General features: G+C 39.3%; 1 protein-coding gene across 1 annotated transcript in view; it reads left to right on the forward strand.

Moving 5' to 3' along the window:
• LOC128532817 (calcium-activated chloride channel regulator 1-like) overlaps positions 1-16622 on the forward strand; it is a 53974-nt gene that overhangs the window by 11023 nt on the left and 26329 nt on the right. The window contains exons 6-13 of the mRNA XM_053506919.1: positions 8235-8462; positions 9874-10098; positions 10225-10405; positions 10526-10632; positions 10715-10924; positions 11048-11318; positions 12770-12934; positions 13645-13863. Coding sequence (XP_053362894.1) covers positions 8235-8462; positions 9874-10098; positions 10225-10405; positions 10526-10632; positions 10715-10924; positions 11048-11318; positions 12770-12934; positions 13645-13863 — 1606 coding nt within the window. The remainder of the gene's footprint in view (positions 1-8234; positions 8463-9873; positions 10099-10224; positions 10406-10525; positions 10633-10714; positions 10925-11047; positions 11319-12769; positions 12935-13644; positions 13864-16622) is intronic.

Consider the following 16622-nt stretch of genomic DNA (forward strand, 5'->3'; position numbering starts at 1 on the left):
TCTGTTTCATCAAGAAGATATGAGAGGTGACCTGCTCATTCTGTTTATCATAATATGTCCTCAGCTTCATTGTAATTTTCATTACTGGAACGATTGCCAAAATTTGTGTACAGATGTGGACATTAAGAATGCGCGTGTTTTTCCCGTAAATTGCCGCAATTCGGCGCGCGCCATGCCATGAAATCTCACAACCAACATTTGGGAATTTAAATAAATGTGTTCACTGAACATCCACCAGGTGGCGCATGGAAGAACTTCCAGACCAAGTACAATGAAGAATCGTATAATTAGTATAATTAGTTAGCCTAAAAAAAACAATATTGTTTCCAATGCTGAAACAAAGATGAATTTTATTTTGTTTAACAATATATCTTTCACAATGAATGTGTATATATGTGCTTTATATTATTTTCATAATAATGAAATAAGATGCCCAAAATCGTGCTTTAAAATTCATAATAAGTTTCTTATATGGCTGGGCGGCTGGTGGAAAGCCAAAATGCTTACAGTTGTTTTGTTTAATATACAGTGGATACAGAAAGTATTCAGTCCCCCTTAAATTTGTGGACTCAGCACCCCATAAAATTACACATAGCACCCCATATTGACAGAAAAACACAGAATTGTTGACATTTTAGCCGAATTATTAAAAAAGAAAAACTATCAAATATCACATAGAAATAGAAATAAAAAACATAGAAATATCACATAGGTCAAGTATTCAGACCCTTTGCTCAGTTTTTAGTAAAAGCATCTTTTTGATCTAATACAGCCATGAGTCTTTTTGGAAAAGATGCAACAAGTTTTTTACACCTGAATTTGGGGATCCTCTGCCATTCCTCCTTGCGGATCCTCTCCAGTTCTGTCAAGTTGGATAGTTAAGGTTGGCGGACAGCCATTTTTAGGTCTCTCCAGAGATGCTCAATTGGGTTTAAGTCAGGGCTCTGGCTGGGTCTTTCTAAAACAGTCACAGAGTTGTTGTGAAGCCACTCCTTCGTTATTTTAACTGTGTGCTTAGGGTCATTGTCTTGTTGTAAGGTAAAGCTTCGGCCCAGTCTGAGGTCCTGAGCACTCTGGAGAAGGTTTTCATCCAGGATATACCTGTATTTGGCCACATTCATCTTTCCCCTTATTGCAACCAGTTGTCCTGTCCATGCAGCTGAAAAAACTGCCCCACAGCATGATGCTGCCACCACCATGCTTCACAGTTGGGACTGTATTAGACAGGTGATGAGCAGTGCCTGGTTTTCTCCACACATACCGCTTAGAATTAAGGGCAAAAAGTTCTATCTTGGTCTCACCAGACTAGAGAATCTTATTTCTCACCATCTTGGAGTCCTTCAGGTGTTTTTTAATGTTTTTTGCACTGAGGAGAGGCTTCCGTCGGGCCACTCTGCCATAAAGCACCGACTGGTGGAGCGCTGCAGTGATGGTTGACTTTCTACAACTTTCTCCCATCTCCCGACTGCATCTCTGGAGCTCAGGCAAAATGATCTTTGGGTTCTTCTTTACCTCTCTCACCAAGGCTCTTCTCCCCCCATAGCTCAGTTTGGCCGGACGGCCAGCTCTAGGAAGGGTTCTGGTCGTCCCAAACGTCTTGCATTTATGGATTATGGAGGCCACTGTGCTCTTAGGAGCCTTATGTGCAGCAGAATTTTTTTGTAACCTTGGCCAGATCTGTGCCTTGCCACAATTCTGTCTCTGAGTTCTTCAGGCAGTTCCTTTGACCTCATGATTCTCATTTGCTCTGACTTGCGTTGTGAGCTGTAAGGTCTTATATAGACAGGTGTGTGGCTTTCTCAATCAAGTCAAATCAGTATGAATCAAACAAAGCTAGACTCAAATGAATGTGTGAACCATCTCAAGGATGATCAGAAGAAATGGACAGCACCTAAGTTAAATATATGAGTGTCACAGCAAAGGGCCTGGGCCCGGTTTCTCGATAACGCACATTATTCGCGAGCTAAGAAGACTCTTAAGATATATCTTACGTAAAGTGATAACTTTTCTAAGCGTATTTCTCGAACTGTCCCTTAGGAGTCTTTTTAAATTGCTGCCTCTTACGTCCGACGTTACAAGGCGCTGTCTACAGTGAAGGTACTGAATTAGCTGACATCGGTTGCTCAGGAATCGATTTTTTACTCCTTTTTCATGACAGCGTTAAGAAAGACGGCACTTTCAATGCAAATTAAACATGTGTAGCGTTTTAACGTTATAATGACAATGAATAGCTTCCGGCATTCTTCATCATTAATACGTAGGGTTTACATAATAAAGACAACGAATGACGAATGCATTGTCCACCAATAAATATAGACATTTTAATGTGGACACAATGCCAACGCATCCTTCATCATTAATAAGGATTGTTTAGCTCTGGGTCAGAGTTGTATTGAATCTTTAATGATTCGGGTTAATTTGATTACCTGAATCAAATGGACATCAGGACGTAGAGCGTAAGTCCGACGTGTTGGCCTGGCAGCAGGTCAAAAAGCTTCATAATCTGTTGCCTTGGAAGGCAAAAAACCTTTTTTTTTTTTTTAAATAGCGACCCTAGGGAAAATATGAAAAGGGCTAAAGTTTTGTCCAAAGGAAAAATGTACATGAACCACACGGCTCCACGGACGGCGCCGTCTTCAGTTTAGCACAACAACATGCTGTATCGCTCCCAAATTGTTTGCCATCTGTTCAATATTAAAAGTGATCGCCAATTTTAATGCATTAGTCCTGATATCAAATAAAATAAAATTCTTAAACAAGCCTACAGTATATTCCATCATTAATACGACTTTGATAACGTGCCATAATGTGCTTCCATACACTGCCATAATGTGCTTCCATACACATTTATAAAGACTGCTGCTCAGTGGCGGTGTTACATGCCCGTGTGTGTGGCATGTAGGCGTAAATGCGCGGATGCTGGTGGCGGCGTGCACGCGCGCTTTTTCTTCTCTCTCTCTCTTGCTTTCCCTTTCATGCAGGTGGCTCCGCCCTGATTGGACGTGCGTGACGTGCGCCGGGATTGGCCGTCTTTGGACCTGCGCGTCTTTTTAAGATCGCAGAGGAAAGCCGGAAGCGCGCTGTGTGATGTGTTTGGAGATTGTGTTGGTTTGTGTATTGAAAATAGAAAGCTGTTGGGTCGCGCCTGTGTTGTGAGTGTGTGGTGTGAGTTTTGTTCTCTTTTGTTGATGTTAAACGTTATATGTTTGTAAATATTGTAAATAGTTATTTTTTTGTTTGTTTATACATATTTCGTTTATGGAAGCAGTAGGGGTTGGGTGCCATTTTAGTTAGACCCGTTTTCTCCTGTTTTGTATGTTTAGTTAGGGAGTTAGTTTAGCCCTGTGTTTTTGGTTTAGTTTTTCTTTGTAGTTTAGTTAGTTTTTGGGAGGAGATAGGGCAGGGTTTTTGTTTATTGTTTTGGCCTTGGCCCAACCCTGAAGCCGAGAGCTTCCGGTGTGTGTGTGTGTAAAATAAAAGAGTCAAAAGTAAAGTTGGTCGTTTACGATATTATTTATTTATTACGCCCTGGGACCCTAGACCTGGGGACGTAACAAAGTGGGGGCTCGTCCATTGCGAGTAACAAAGTGGGAGTTCATCCATAGCGAGTGATAAAGTGGGTGGCTCATTAATAAAGTGAGGGCTCAGTGATTGCGGATAATACAATAGTTTGTTTGCCTGCCTTCTTTAGTTGCTTGTACAGTTGGTACATTAAAAAAAAAAAATGGATTTTGATCTAATTGCCTTTACGCTATCTCCTAGCACGGAGCAGTTTAATCGCTGTCGTAAAGACGATTTGTTTAAAATAGCTGATTTTTTTGGAGTGGACGTGCCACGTAATATCTCAAAAACGGAGGTGAAAAAAATTTTATATAAACAATTGGTTAAACAGCAGATTCTGCCTGAGGAGTCTGGAAGGGATGCTGATGATAGGAGCTCTTCAACGCCGACGGAAGTCGACGTGAAGCCACCATCTGCGCCACACTCACCCACAACTTCCAGGTACCAATTAACTGCACCACCTCCCACGTCAGTATTCACAAATTCGGACCAACTATTAAATTTAAAAGCAAAAGAAATAGAATTGGAAATTAAACGAGAAGAAACTGAGGCAAAAAGGCTTCGTTTAAGGGAGCTAGAGCTTGAGATAGAGAGGGAGCGTTTTCAGCGGGATCACAGCCGGCTTCACCGGGCTGAGAGCGCGTTGGAGAGTTCCCCTGCTTCTCCATCGTTTGCTCAGTTACCTACAGGGCCTGCGCCGGTCTCTTCTAGTGTCGTTTCTGCCCCAGTAACTATTTCTTTGCCGAATTTTGACGTGGGCAAACATATTAATTTAGTCCCTCCGTTTAGAGAAACCGAAGTGGATAGCTATTTTATAGCCTTTGAACGTGTTGCAGCTACTTTGCAGTGGCCAAGAGCGATGTGGGCTCTACTTTTACAATGTAAGCTAACCGGCAAAGCCCAAGACGTTTGTTCAGCGTTGCCGATAGAACAAAGTCTAGATTACGACGTGGTTAAACAAACTGTTCTTCGTGCTTATGAGTTAGTACCGGAGGCGTATAGACAAAAATTTAGGGCGCATAGGAAGACAGACAAACAAACTTTTGTTGAATTTGCCAGAGAAAAGCAAGCTCTTTTTGAAAAGTGGTGTGCGGCAACTAAAACTACTACCTTTGAAGCCTTAAAAGAGTTAATCTTACTAGAAGACTTTAAAAACTGTATATTTGAAAATATAGTCATTCACTTAAACGAACAAAAAGTCAGCAGCCGCTGTGCTGGCTGACGAGTTCGTTTTAACACACCGAACAGTTTTTACTCCTACGTTGAGAACTGATAAATTTGCCGTCCGTGGGGTGGAAGGGCAGGTGAATCCTTCGGCTGGTGGTGTGAGACCGGCGAGGGGAGGAGTTTTTAGAAGTTCTCAGTATCGCACAGGGGGAGGTAGAGTCTGTTTTTATTGCCTCAGTAAAGAACATCTTATTTCAGACTGCGAAGCCTGGAAAAAGAAAAAAAATGCATCAGAAAATTCTAAGAGTGTAGGTTTTATTAAAAGACAAAGAGAACGTATTTTACCTGATCCAACAATAGCGGCATATAAACCCTTCATGTTGCAGGGATGGGTGGCAGACAGCTCGGAAGGCATTCCCAGGTCAGTGACTGTTCTGCGGGATACAGGGGCAGCCCAAAGCTTGATGCTAGCTGGCACACTACCTTTGTCTCAGAAAACGTACACGGGAGCTGATGTAATTTTACGGGGTATAGGAGCAGGCTGTGTTAAAGTTCCGCTCCATACTGTCTACCTTCAAACTGACATAGTGAAGGGTGAAGTGTGTGTTGGAATTTGTGCTGAACTCCCTGTTGAAGGAGTACAGATTATTTTAGGAAATGACCTAGCGGGTGGTGTTGTTTTTCCACAACCAATTGTTGTAGATACCCCCATAACAGATGTGAAAAGTGACCTCTCTTCTCAATTTCCAGCAGTGTTCTCATCATGTGAGGTTACACGGGCACAAGCGCGGGAATTTGATGTGGGTGAGGTGTCTAACTCTTTTCTGCAGTCTGCAGCTATGACTGGAGAACTGTGTGTTAAACCAATTTTACCCAACCATGACGTTTTACCATTACAGATGGGACGCTCGCAGTTAGCGGCGGCGCAGAAGGCTGGTCCATCATTGCCTACATGTTTTGCAACTATTTTAATCTGTGCAACTGTGCTGATCTGTGTTGGTGCCTCATTCTTCGTAACAAAATTGGATTTGTTAAAAGGTTATTGGCAGGTGCCACTTACGCAGCGTCCTTCGGATGTCACCGCGTTCGTAACACCAGATAATTTCTTACAGTATACCGTTATGGCCTTCGGTATGCGAAATGCTCCAGCTACCTTCCAAAGGTTAATGCACAAAGTTTTATCTGGCGTGAAAAATTGCGAAGCATATTTTTATGTTGTTGGGTATCCTTAGCTGTTGTTCTGTGTGTTTTTAGTCAAAATAGGATTTTGACTTTTATGGGTGGGGGTGTTACATGCCCGTGTGTGTGGCATGTAGGCGTAAATGCGCGGATGCTGGTGGCGGCGTGCACGCGCGCTTTTTCTTCTCTCTCTCTCTTGCTTTCCCTTTCATGCAGGTGGCTCCGCCCTGATTGGACGTGCGTGACGTGCGCCGGGATTGGCCGTCTTTGGACCTGCGCGTCTTTTTAAGATCGCAGAGGAAAGCCGGAAGCGCGCTGTGTGATGTGTTTGGAGATTGTGTTGGTTTGTGTATTGAAAATAGAAAGCTGTTGGGTCGCGCCTGTGTTGTGAGTGTGTGGTGTGAGTTTTGTTCTCTTTTGTTGATGTTAAATGTTATATGTTTGTAAATATTGTAAATAGTTATTTTTTTGTTTGTTTATACATATTTCGTTTATGGAAGCAGTAGGGGTTGGGTGCCATTTTAGTTAGACCCGTTTTCTCCTGTTTTGTATGTTTAGTTAGGGAGTTAGTTTAGCCCTGTGTTTTTGGTTTAGTTTTTCTTTGTAGTTTAGTTAGTTTTTGGGAGGAGATAGGGCAGGGTTTTTGTTTATTGTTTTGGCCTTGGCCCAACCCTGAAGCCGAGAGCTTCCGGTGTGTGTGTGTGTAAAATAAAAGAGTCAAAAGTAAAGTTGGCCGTTTAAGATATTTATTTATTACGCCCTGGGACCCTAGACCTGGGGACGTAACAGCGGCGACTAGCGTCTTGAGCTAAAACTACGCTAAGAATGAGTTAAGGTTGGTCCAGACCAACCTTACGAACGTGTGACTTACCTAAGAGATACTTAGCGTACGAACGTTTCGGGAAATGCGCCATAACGTTAAGAGAGAGGTTAAGGTACAACTTAAGAACTACTTAGCGATAAGAAGCTTTCGAGAAACCGGGCCCTGAATACTTAGGCCCATGTGATATTTCAGTTTTTAAATCTGCAAAAAATGTCAACAATTCTATGTTTTTCTGTCAATATGGGGTGTTATGTGTACATTAATGATCAAAAAAATGAACTTAAATGCTTTCAGCAAATGGCTGCAGTATAACAAGAGTGAAAAATTTAAATATATATATATATATATATATTTATTTCTATATGATTCTATTTTATATATTTTAATTAGATATGAAATATTTTGATTCTTATTATATATTATATTCAATATATATATACACAGTATATATAATTTACATTTACATTTAGTCATTTGGCAGACGCTCTTATCCAGAGCGACTTACATTTTTATCTCATTACACATCTGAGCAGTTGAGGGTTAAGGGCCTTGCTCAAGGACCCAACAGTGGCAACTTGGTGGTTGTGGGGTTTTGAACTTGGGATCTTCCGAACCGTAGTCCAATGCCTTAACCACTGAGCTACCCCTGACCCCTGATATAATCTCGTGCTGATATAATCTTGTGCTAGGGTACTTTTACTACGCTGAAGTACCATTTAAAGATATCTATTCAATTATCTTTTATTTGCTTACTTATTTAGAGAGAGTCTGTTTGATTTTGCTCATTTTAAAAACTTTTTAAATGCGGATTGTCCTGTATATCAACCTGATAACTAGCAAATGCTTTAGTAAAGGGCTTTAAAACAATGGCAATATGAATGACAATAGAACATTACAGAATGGGTTGACGCCCAGGCACCGACATGTATATATACATATACACACATATATACACACACACAAACAGTATATATATATATATATATATATATATATGCGCCGCAGCAGCTCGCGAGATCCTTTCTCTCGAAACGTGCGTTCTTAATGGTCACTAAAATGATCCAAACTTCCCATCACACTTCCCAAAAAGAAATTATTTGATTGGCTCGTCAAAACCTGAGGGCGACTAATAAAAAATCAAGTAGCTACATGTTGTGTTCTGCTCAAATCATGGAAGTTTTAATTAAATGTTTTGTTATACACAAACATTGACAGTCACTATAGTACAATGTGTTTTTTTTTGTTTGTTTTTTTTTGGCAAAATATTCTTCTTCTTAGAATGAGAAGGACATATTTTTCTTCAGGACAAGTGAGAAGTGAGAAAATGTTGTTTAGCACATTCTGCTGTCAACCTGTTCAAATATAATTATCAGATGTCAGAATGTACTCACCAATTTAAATATAAAAAAGTATGTATTTTTTTAACATTAAGAGGACAAATGTCTTTAATTTTGCTGGATGTCTAATCATAAGATGCTTAGTCATAGACACTTATTTTTTACAGGTAAAAGCATTTTGTAAAGAAGAGGATCACAACTATGAAGCCCCCAATGAGCAGAATAAAAAGTGTGCAAAAGCAACAAGTACAGTCATTTTTCAGGACTCAGTAGACAAAAATGCCCTTCTCATTCTAAAGCCTCTGCAATCTGCACCACCAGCTCCAAAATTCCAGGTCATACAGCGGGAACATCGGGTTGTCTGCCTTATCCTTGATGTCTCAGGAAGCATGGGAGTATGTAACAAATGGAATTATCCTCTTAACCAAAAACAATCTGCTGATTTCAGTAGGCTGTACTCAAAATGAAGCAGATAAATATCTAGAATTAAAGAGAAATGGTCCAGCTCTCAAAAACGTCCTCTACAGCTTCCATCTGTGCCTCTTTCCGACCCTTCTCTCTGTATCGATTTTGTTGCCCGATAAAAGTAAGCTAATGTTACAAGCTAACTCTACCTAAAAATTAGTGAAAAAAACAATGTCTCTAAACAGATTATTTGCGAAAGGGTAAATACAAAATGATGAAACAGCAGAGGAGACTGCTGCGTTTAAAAGAAAATGCAAAAACAGTCCAAACTAAATTACAAGGCCTTAAAAGGTTTTTTTTCGAGGCTTTGCCAACATTCTGGATTAAAATCAAGGAGGAATATTCTGAGGTCTCCACTAGAGCAATGATTCTCAAACTTTTAAGCGAGTGACCCCTAATAGAAGATCGACAAGATCTCACTATCAAAAACAAGCAATAAACATAACAAGCTGTTCACAGTATTTTGACTACATTTTAAATGCTTGGATTTTCACTTAAAATATACAACCACAATAAATTGCAGTGGCAAAAATTTCAAACATTGTAAACGCTATAAAGATTTTTTTTTTCAATTTAGATCAAATTGCAATGTAGAAAAATTCAAACATATTTATTGCAACACGTTTTTTTCAGTTCATGTAATTCAACCTGCTATTTTGCTTTGAGGAATTTTGGCACTATTATACTTCCATAGGGTTTCAGACTGGACATAAGGAATACACTTCAGGTGTGATTGTCTCTCATCACTTCTGGAAAGGGCTGTCTCTTTGTTGGAAAACAGCTTAAGGCTTACCCTTATCCTGTTTAATGGCATGTTGCATTAATTATACACTTTATTATGCTTTGTTACAAGCACATGATGGCCGGTTCATGTTTTATTGCATAAAACTGGTCCAAAGTGCAAAAAAGGTTGGAGACCACGAAGGTCTTATAGATCACGATGGTAATAGAACCTAGAAAATATTTTATCTTTTTGAGTGTGAATCCAGAGTCTGTCATAACAGGAATGCTGGGTGTGAGACAAATAGCTTCAGATATAAAATTAATATCTAAATAAGCCTTGGAAACTGTTAGATCTCTTTTGTTCAAAAGTTTAATTATTTGTATAATTTCCTAAATCTATGTCCATACTACCTGTACGGACCGTTATTCCTCCATGGCAAATATACTATGGGTATGTATAAATTGTAAGCAAAGCTGTTAAGTTAAAAATAAAGAAAGAAATCATCAATGCATGTCCTAAAATAAACATTAAAATCTTTTACTAAAATCAATGACAAAATAAAATGTTTTATTTTAAAAAAAATGGCTATTATCTGATTGTTGTGTGTGTGTTTATAGGGTTCAAGAATAAAACTACAACACCAAGTTGCTAAACTTTTCTTAAACCAGATCATTGATGAACAACAGTCTGTGGCTCTTGTGACTTTTAGTAGTGACGCTCAAATACTAAGTCCTTTGACTTTAATAGATGGACAGGCTTCAAGAGACAGTCTAGTTAATAAGTTGCCAACAACTGCATCTGGAGGTACATCTATCTGTAAAGGACTCAAAAAAGGGTTTGAGGTGAGACAGACAAAAAGAAATCATGCCACTTTCGCAAATTGCAGTGATTTTGTCTTTGATTAAGTTCAGATTTACTGATCTAAAATATATCTGCCGTCATTAATGACAAGTTCTTAAAACTTTCAGGCTCTTCAAATTCCTCATGGTAAAACAAAAGGAAAAGAAATTATTTTTCTGACAGACGGGGAAGCAAGTGATAATGTTCAGGATTGTTTCCAGGAAGCTGTTCAAAGTGGTGCAATCATTCACACTATAGCATTTGGCCCAAGAGCAGACAAGGTACTGAAAACCATGGCAGATCAAACAGGTAAGATTTTATAACCTTTTTAGCATTTCACAGCTCAGCGCTAATCAGAGTGCACAGTAAACACCAATATGCATTGATTAACCTTATACAACTGTTGTTTTATTGCATTTTTTTAAATAGAGGGAGTCTTTAGAGTAGCCAGTGAAACCATAAGTTCCAACGAGCTTATGGATGCCTTTTTTTCAATGACACTGTTTGATGGAAATCCTATTACACAGCCAGTTCAGGTTAGTTATACACATTCAGTGTGAGAATTCTCAGTATTGCATGTCAGAGTTTTCACATAATATTTGTCTCTTTTGCAAACAGCATGAAAGCACTGGAAGGAATGTTGCAGATTGGTTTAATGGAACAGTTCCTATTGACTGGACTGCAGGAAAACACACCACCTTTACAGTAATTTATGAAAAAAGTGCACCTACTGTGTACATACAGTCACCAAGTGGTATGATTTATGACCAGAGAAACACCACCGACACTGCTAAAACAATTACTTTAACTGTTCCAGGAACTGCAGAGGTAAACTTTTTTACTGTTAATTACATTTTTTTTCACCACAATAACCAATAAAAACAACAGTAAAAAAAGAAACCGAATTAAATAAAATAGGCAATAACTTAATGAACATCATTATATTCGTAGCCTGGGGATTGGAAATACAGCTTCCTTAACAGAGAAAGAGCTGCACAGCAAATGAGTTTAACAGCAATGAGTCGAGCAGCTGGTGAAGATCTTCCCCCAGTCACAGTTACAGCCAAAATGAGCCAGCAGCTCAGTGACAGCACCAAACCTATGATTGTATTGGCTGAGGTTAGTCAGAATTATGTTCCTGTGTTGGGGGTCAGTGTTTGGGCGACTCTGGAGTCAGATACTGGACACTCAGAAAAACTGGAGCTGCTTGATAATGGAAAAGGTAACACGTTTAAAAACATCCATAAAATGATAATTTCTGGAAAAATTATTGAATAATATGTAAGCTGGGCCACGCGTGTGTCAGGAATGCACACCCAGGCAGGCAATGCCCGCTCACTATGAATGTGAGTATGCGTGCGAGTATGAGTGCGTATACGTGTGTGCATGTATGCAAGTCTGCGTGTGGGGTGTATGCGAGTATGTGCTTGTATATATATATATATATATATATATATATATATGTGTGTGCGCACATGTATGATTGTGAGAGAAGTGTGATGCTTATTAACTGATGCTACCTTCACACTGTCTATCTAACCATGAGCTCAGGAGCAGCCTGCTTTAATTTACCAGACAGGACACTTAGGCCTTGTTCACACGGGTGTTAAGTTTTTGGATAAACGAACGTGCTCTTGAACGTTGTAGACGTTTATGTTGCATTTTGTGGTGGCGCTTGATTGACTTCTACACCGGCATTGGTTTGTCTCTGTCTAACGTCAAGCCTGCAGCCCAAATTGTAGTTTGTGTGTTAACCTGTGGGGGCAGTGTTTCGGGAACTGTATATGAAAGCCCGCCGCTACCGGGTTCACTCTCTGACTGCACAACGTCGGATTAAAGGAAGTTTTTTTTGTGGTATATGAAGAAATGCGAACATTTCCGCGTAAGGTTTTCAACAATTAATTTTTTATATTTTGCCTTTTTCCGCATTTCCCTATGTATAGCATGTAGGATCATGGGATATATCCGGTCCTCCGAAGCGTAAATTGAACGCGCAGAAAACGAACTAGAAGCGGTTTCCTTGTGTTCGTTGAGTTTTGAACGCCAAGAAAAAGCTGCATGCAAAGTTTTTTCAATGTCGTATAAACGGGTAGCCGGACAAACGCACGTCACCAAAGCCCGTGTGAACACTCTCATTGACTCCTATGTGTAGAAAACACTCGCCGCTTGATCCGCGATCACCGGACGCTATGAACGCAAAAAAAAAAAACCGCTCGATTTTAACACCCGTGTGAACAAGGCCTTACAGAGAACAGGAATAGCAACAGACACCAATTAAAACTAAATACAAAATATTTGCATGCAAGGATGAATTAACAGTGCCCATTCATTCGCACTGATCCTGTTTCAAAAAGTAAACAAAAAAAATAAAAAACACACACATCAATTGACACTTTTATGCACATGAAACCTTCTAAATGTCTTATGGTGAACATCTCCCATCAACAAACACGGTAGGTTGGAACAAGTGCACCTTCGCCGATGTTACTGTTACTCAAATACTGTTTCCAGTTCTCAAAATACTGTTTCCTTACCGGTTCTCTCTCTCTTAACTCTCCAACCAATCGCAGCAACTTAAATCATGAGCAGCCTGCATGCTTGTCAAAATAAAAGCCTCTAACCGGAGCCCCTGTTACAAAAACAAAACATTTATCTAGGGCCTATCTTTTACAGGAGCTGATGCTTTCAAAGATGATGGTGTATATTCCAGTTATTTCATAAAATTTAAACGTGGAAGATACAGTCTAAAAGTCAGAGTGGAAAGTCAACATGAAGGTGTCCACTTTCATCTGCCCAGACACAGTGGTGCTCTGTATGTCCCTGGATATATTGTTGATGGTAACTATTGTCTACTATTATAATTCAGTCAGAATTGCCCCCTGCTGTGCAAAGCAGTGGAACTGACTCATGGAACTGACTGGTACCGGGCCATGGGTGACTTTATTTTATTTTTTACTTTCTTTTATTGACTGATCATGACATTTCATGTTAAACATTTTGTTATAGACAGCATTGTGTGTCAGAGAAAAAATTTTTGATTCCTTTAATCAAATACAGTGGTAACACACACTATATTTAAATTTAAGTTTGCCCACCACTAGTCATTTAAAATTAACTAATAATAAATAAAAATTGTAAAACTTTGGTGGAAAGCCATATTTATGTATTAATAAAATAATGTAATGACAAAAAGATTCCTTTAGATGTTAAAATAACCATTAGATGTTGCTAATCAGTAATGTGAAACAGATTAATTAAATATGTAATACTTAAAATAATTATCATTAACATGAAAATATATTTTAAAGTCAAATTTTATAAAATAATAAATAAAACACTTGTGCATTATTAATTGGATTATTGAAGCATACTATATCTATCTGTAACAGAACAAGGTAGGAGCGATGGGGGGAAAAGTTAGGATTGGGTGGGAATTGTGTTCAGGAAATGCGGTGGGGATGGTAATACGGCACTTTGGAAACCAGTGACACATCGTAGACCTTTAACTGTCTCAGGGATTATAACGAGGATTCATGTCCTCTTTACAGGTGAAGTGGTTTTAAACCCTCCTAAGCCCGCAGTAAATGTGAAGACAGAGGACAATAGCAAGTTCACCAGAGTAGTAACTGGGGCGAGTTTTGTGGTGGAAAAGGATGCACCTTTAAACTTCCCTCCAAACAAGATCGTAGATGTGATTGCTGTAATCCGGGAGAACACTGTGTTTCTTAACTGGACAGCTCCTGGTGAGGATTGTGATCAGGGAACAGGTGAGTTTTACATGTACTGATTATGTTTTTAATATATACTTTTATACTTATAATATAATAGTAATAAGTTTATCTGTGTCTCTCTGTTATAGTCAGATTTACTGACTGGTACAAAGTGCTGACAGTGGAGACACCTTTTATAATTGTAAAATAAATATATTATTTAAAAAAGTTTCACTGTTGGTGATTATGTTTTTTATAAATAATTATTTACTATTTGCTTTTTTTATACGGAATGTCTGCCATCCCTGTCCTAGTGAACTAACTGTTATTAAAAACTATTAGCAGAACAATCACATTAATTTAATTCTGCTATTTGCCATACAAATTAATCAACAACACTTGACTAATCAGAATAAGACGTAGGTCAGGGGTATTTTTAATCTACACGAAAATGAAAAAACATGATGTCAAATGTGCAAATGACAATATAACCCTAATCACAAAACCATGATGGCCAATCAGAATCCTATACAAAAAGGTTTTGATTATTATGTCATGCCCTGACTGCCATGTTTGCTTGTATATACAGTACAGTAAATATGTATAGGCTGAGAATATTTGTGTAAGGAAACTTCTAGAATATTTTAACCTTAGAACTCCATGTGCCACTTTTATTTCATCTGTTCAAACAAGACGTTTTAAATAGATACAATTATTTATTGAAAACTTTAATACTAGGTAGGTACAGTATGTTATAATATTAAAATGTCATCATAAATGATTCACATCTATTTTACATACAGTGAGGAAAAGAATTATCTGATCCCCTGTAATTTTGTCTCTTACATTCTTTGACAGGTCTTTGGCTTTGCCCATGGTGGTAAGGTTTAAATTGAAGATAGAGATTCTGTGGACCCCCCTTTTGTACAAATAACAAGTTGTTAGGAGCACCTTCTTAAATTAGTTTGTGTACCACTCACTAAAATGTAACTTAGTTTATAATTTTTATATGTGTCTTTTCTGAATTTTTTATTGATATGATGTTTCTATCCTTTAACATAAAGCTAATATCCCCATTCTATTTAGCCGAATTTGCTCCCGAATCTGGACCAATGCACAACCACAAATGATGCCATGATGACCAATCATGACCCTGTAAAAAAGACCGGCAGCTTTTAAAAAGCAGATAAAATGTAAAATTAATAATAATACCCTAAAAAAAAACTGTTACGGTACGCCAGGTCACGCCCATATCTCAGTCAAGTTCATGATCACCTGCACACTTCTGCTCCACGATCCATCCCGCTCCTTGCCTTTCACCACCTCATCCACCGCTCCAAACACACCAGTTATCAATTCCTAATCATCACAGCTCTCTATTTAACATGCCTTCAGACAACAGCTCTCTGCCAGATTATTGTGTGCTATCCATGCCCAGTATTCCAGCGTTTCTCCCTGCTTTGAACCTCTGGATCACGACCACGCCTTTGTCTCACAGATCTTGTACCCTCACGGATTTACTGTTGCTGACCCTCGGATTTGCCTTTCGACCACAAGCGCTAATCACGGACTTTTTTGGTTCCCCGTTTTGGACCTCTGCCTGTTCATTGACTTCGAGCTATTCGGTTTGGATTTCGGATCTAGCGTCCTGCGCGATTCTTCTGCCTTGCTCCGCGGGATTGTCACCGCCTGTGACAATTCCGCCCATTCAGAAAAACGGTAAGTGCGCGCTCGGCACTTCCGCATTCCTGCCACTGAACTCATTGACTATAAGCGCTGCACTCGCTCTCTACATACACCAGCTCTACTATTCTGCATTCGCGCTGCAGGGCTCGATCAGAGAAGCAGTATACGCTCACTCTGCGTTTGGATCCTTGTTTCCGGACTCTGGCTCCCTCTTGTGGTTGAAAAGATCGGGCACTCTTCCACATATTCCTTCATGAACTCTCTGACCCAGTCAAGGATGAATTAGCAGCCCGAGAGCTCCCTTCTAACCTTCAGGGGCTCATGGACCTGGCAACAAGGATCATCGCTCGCAAACGAACACGACAAAAGGAGACTCGTCAGTTCCTCAATGCCCCCGCTTCTAACCCGGCCACACCTAAGCCGCCCCAAAACCTATTCAATTAAATTAAATTTTATTTATATAGCACTTTTAACAATGGTCATTGTCTCAAAGCAGCTTCACAAAAATAAAAGAAATTCATTAATAATAATAATAATAATAATAATAATAAATTGTGTATGTGTGAGAAAAATGTGTCTAGATAATAATGAGCTAAATAAATGAAATTTCTTTGATGAGCAAGCCAAGGGTGACGGCGACAGTGGCAAGGAAAAACTCCCTGGGATGGCAATAGGAAGAAACCCTGAGAGGAACAAGACTCAACAGGGAACCCATCCTCATTTGGGTGATAACAGATAGAGATTATATAACATCATGTGTGTTGTGCAGCTGAAAGTACAATATAACAGAAAATACTTTAAAATTAACATGAAGTCCAGTTCAGCACAGGGAGTCAGTAGGTGCAGAGGGCAGATGGGGTCTAGATCACTGGGAGCACAGGAGCAGGATGTGTAGCTCCAACCATCATGAAGCAGAATCCAGCTGGAGCTGGTCCTTCTCTGGATGCCTCAGGATCCTCGCAGGGTTGGCCCTTGTCTACTGAAGCTGGAACAATCTCCAGATGCCTCAGGATGGGTAGAAAAGTACAAAACAGATGGAGAGAATTAGCGTAGTTGCCATTTTGGATAGATGTACTGAAGTATGAAGTTATGGGATGAGTTATGCGTATGCCAGATTAAAGAGATGCGTT

The sequence above is a fragment of the Clarias gariepinus genome, chromosome 11, assembly GCF_024256425.1.
Source record: "Clarias gariepinus isolate MV-2021 ecotype Netherlands chromosome 11, CGAR_prim_01v2, whole genome shotgun sequence".
Lineage (NCBI taxonomy): Eukaryota > Metazoa > Chordata > Actinopteri > Siluriformes > Clariidae > Clarias > Clarias gariepinus.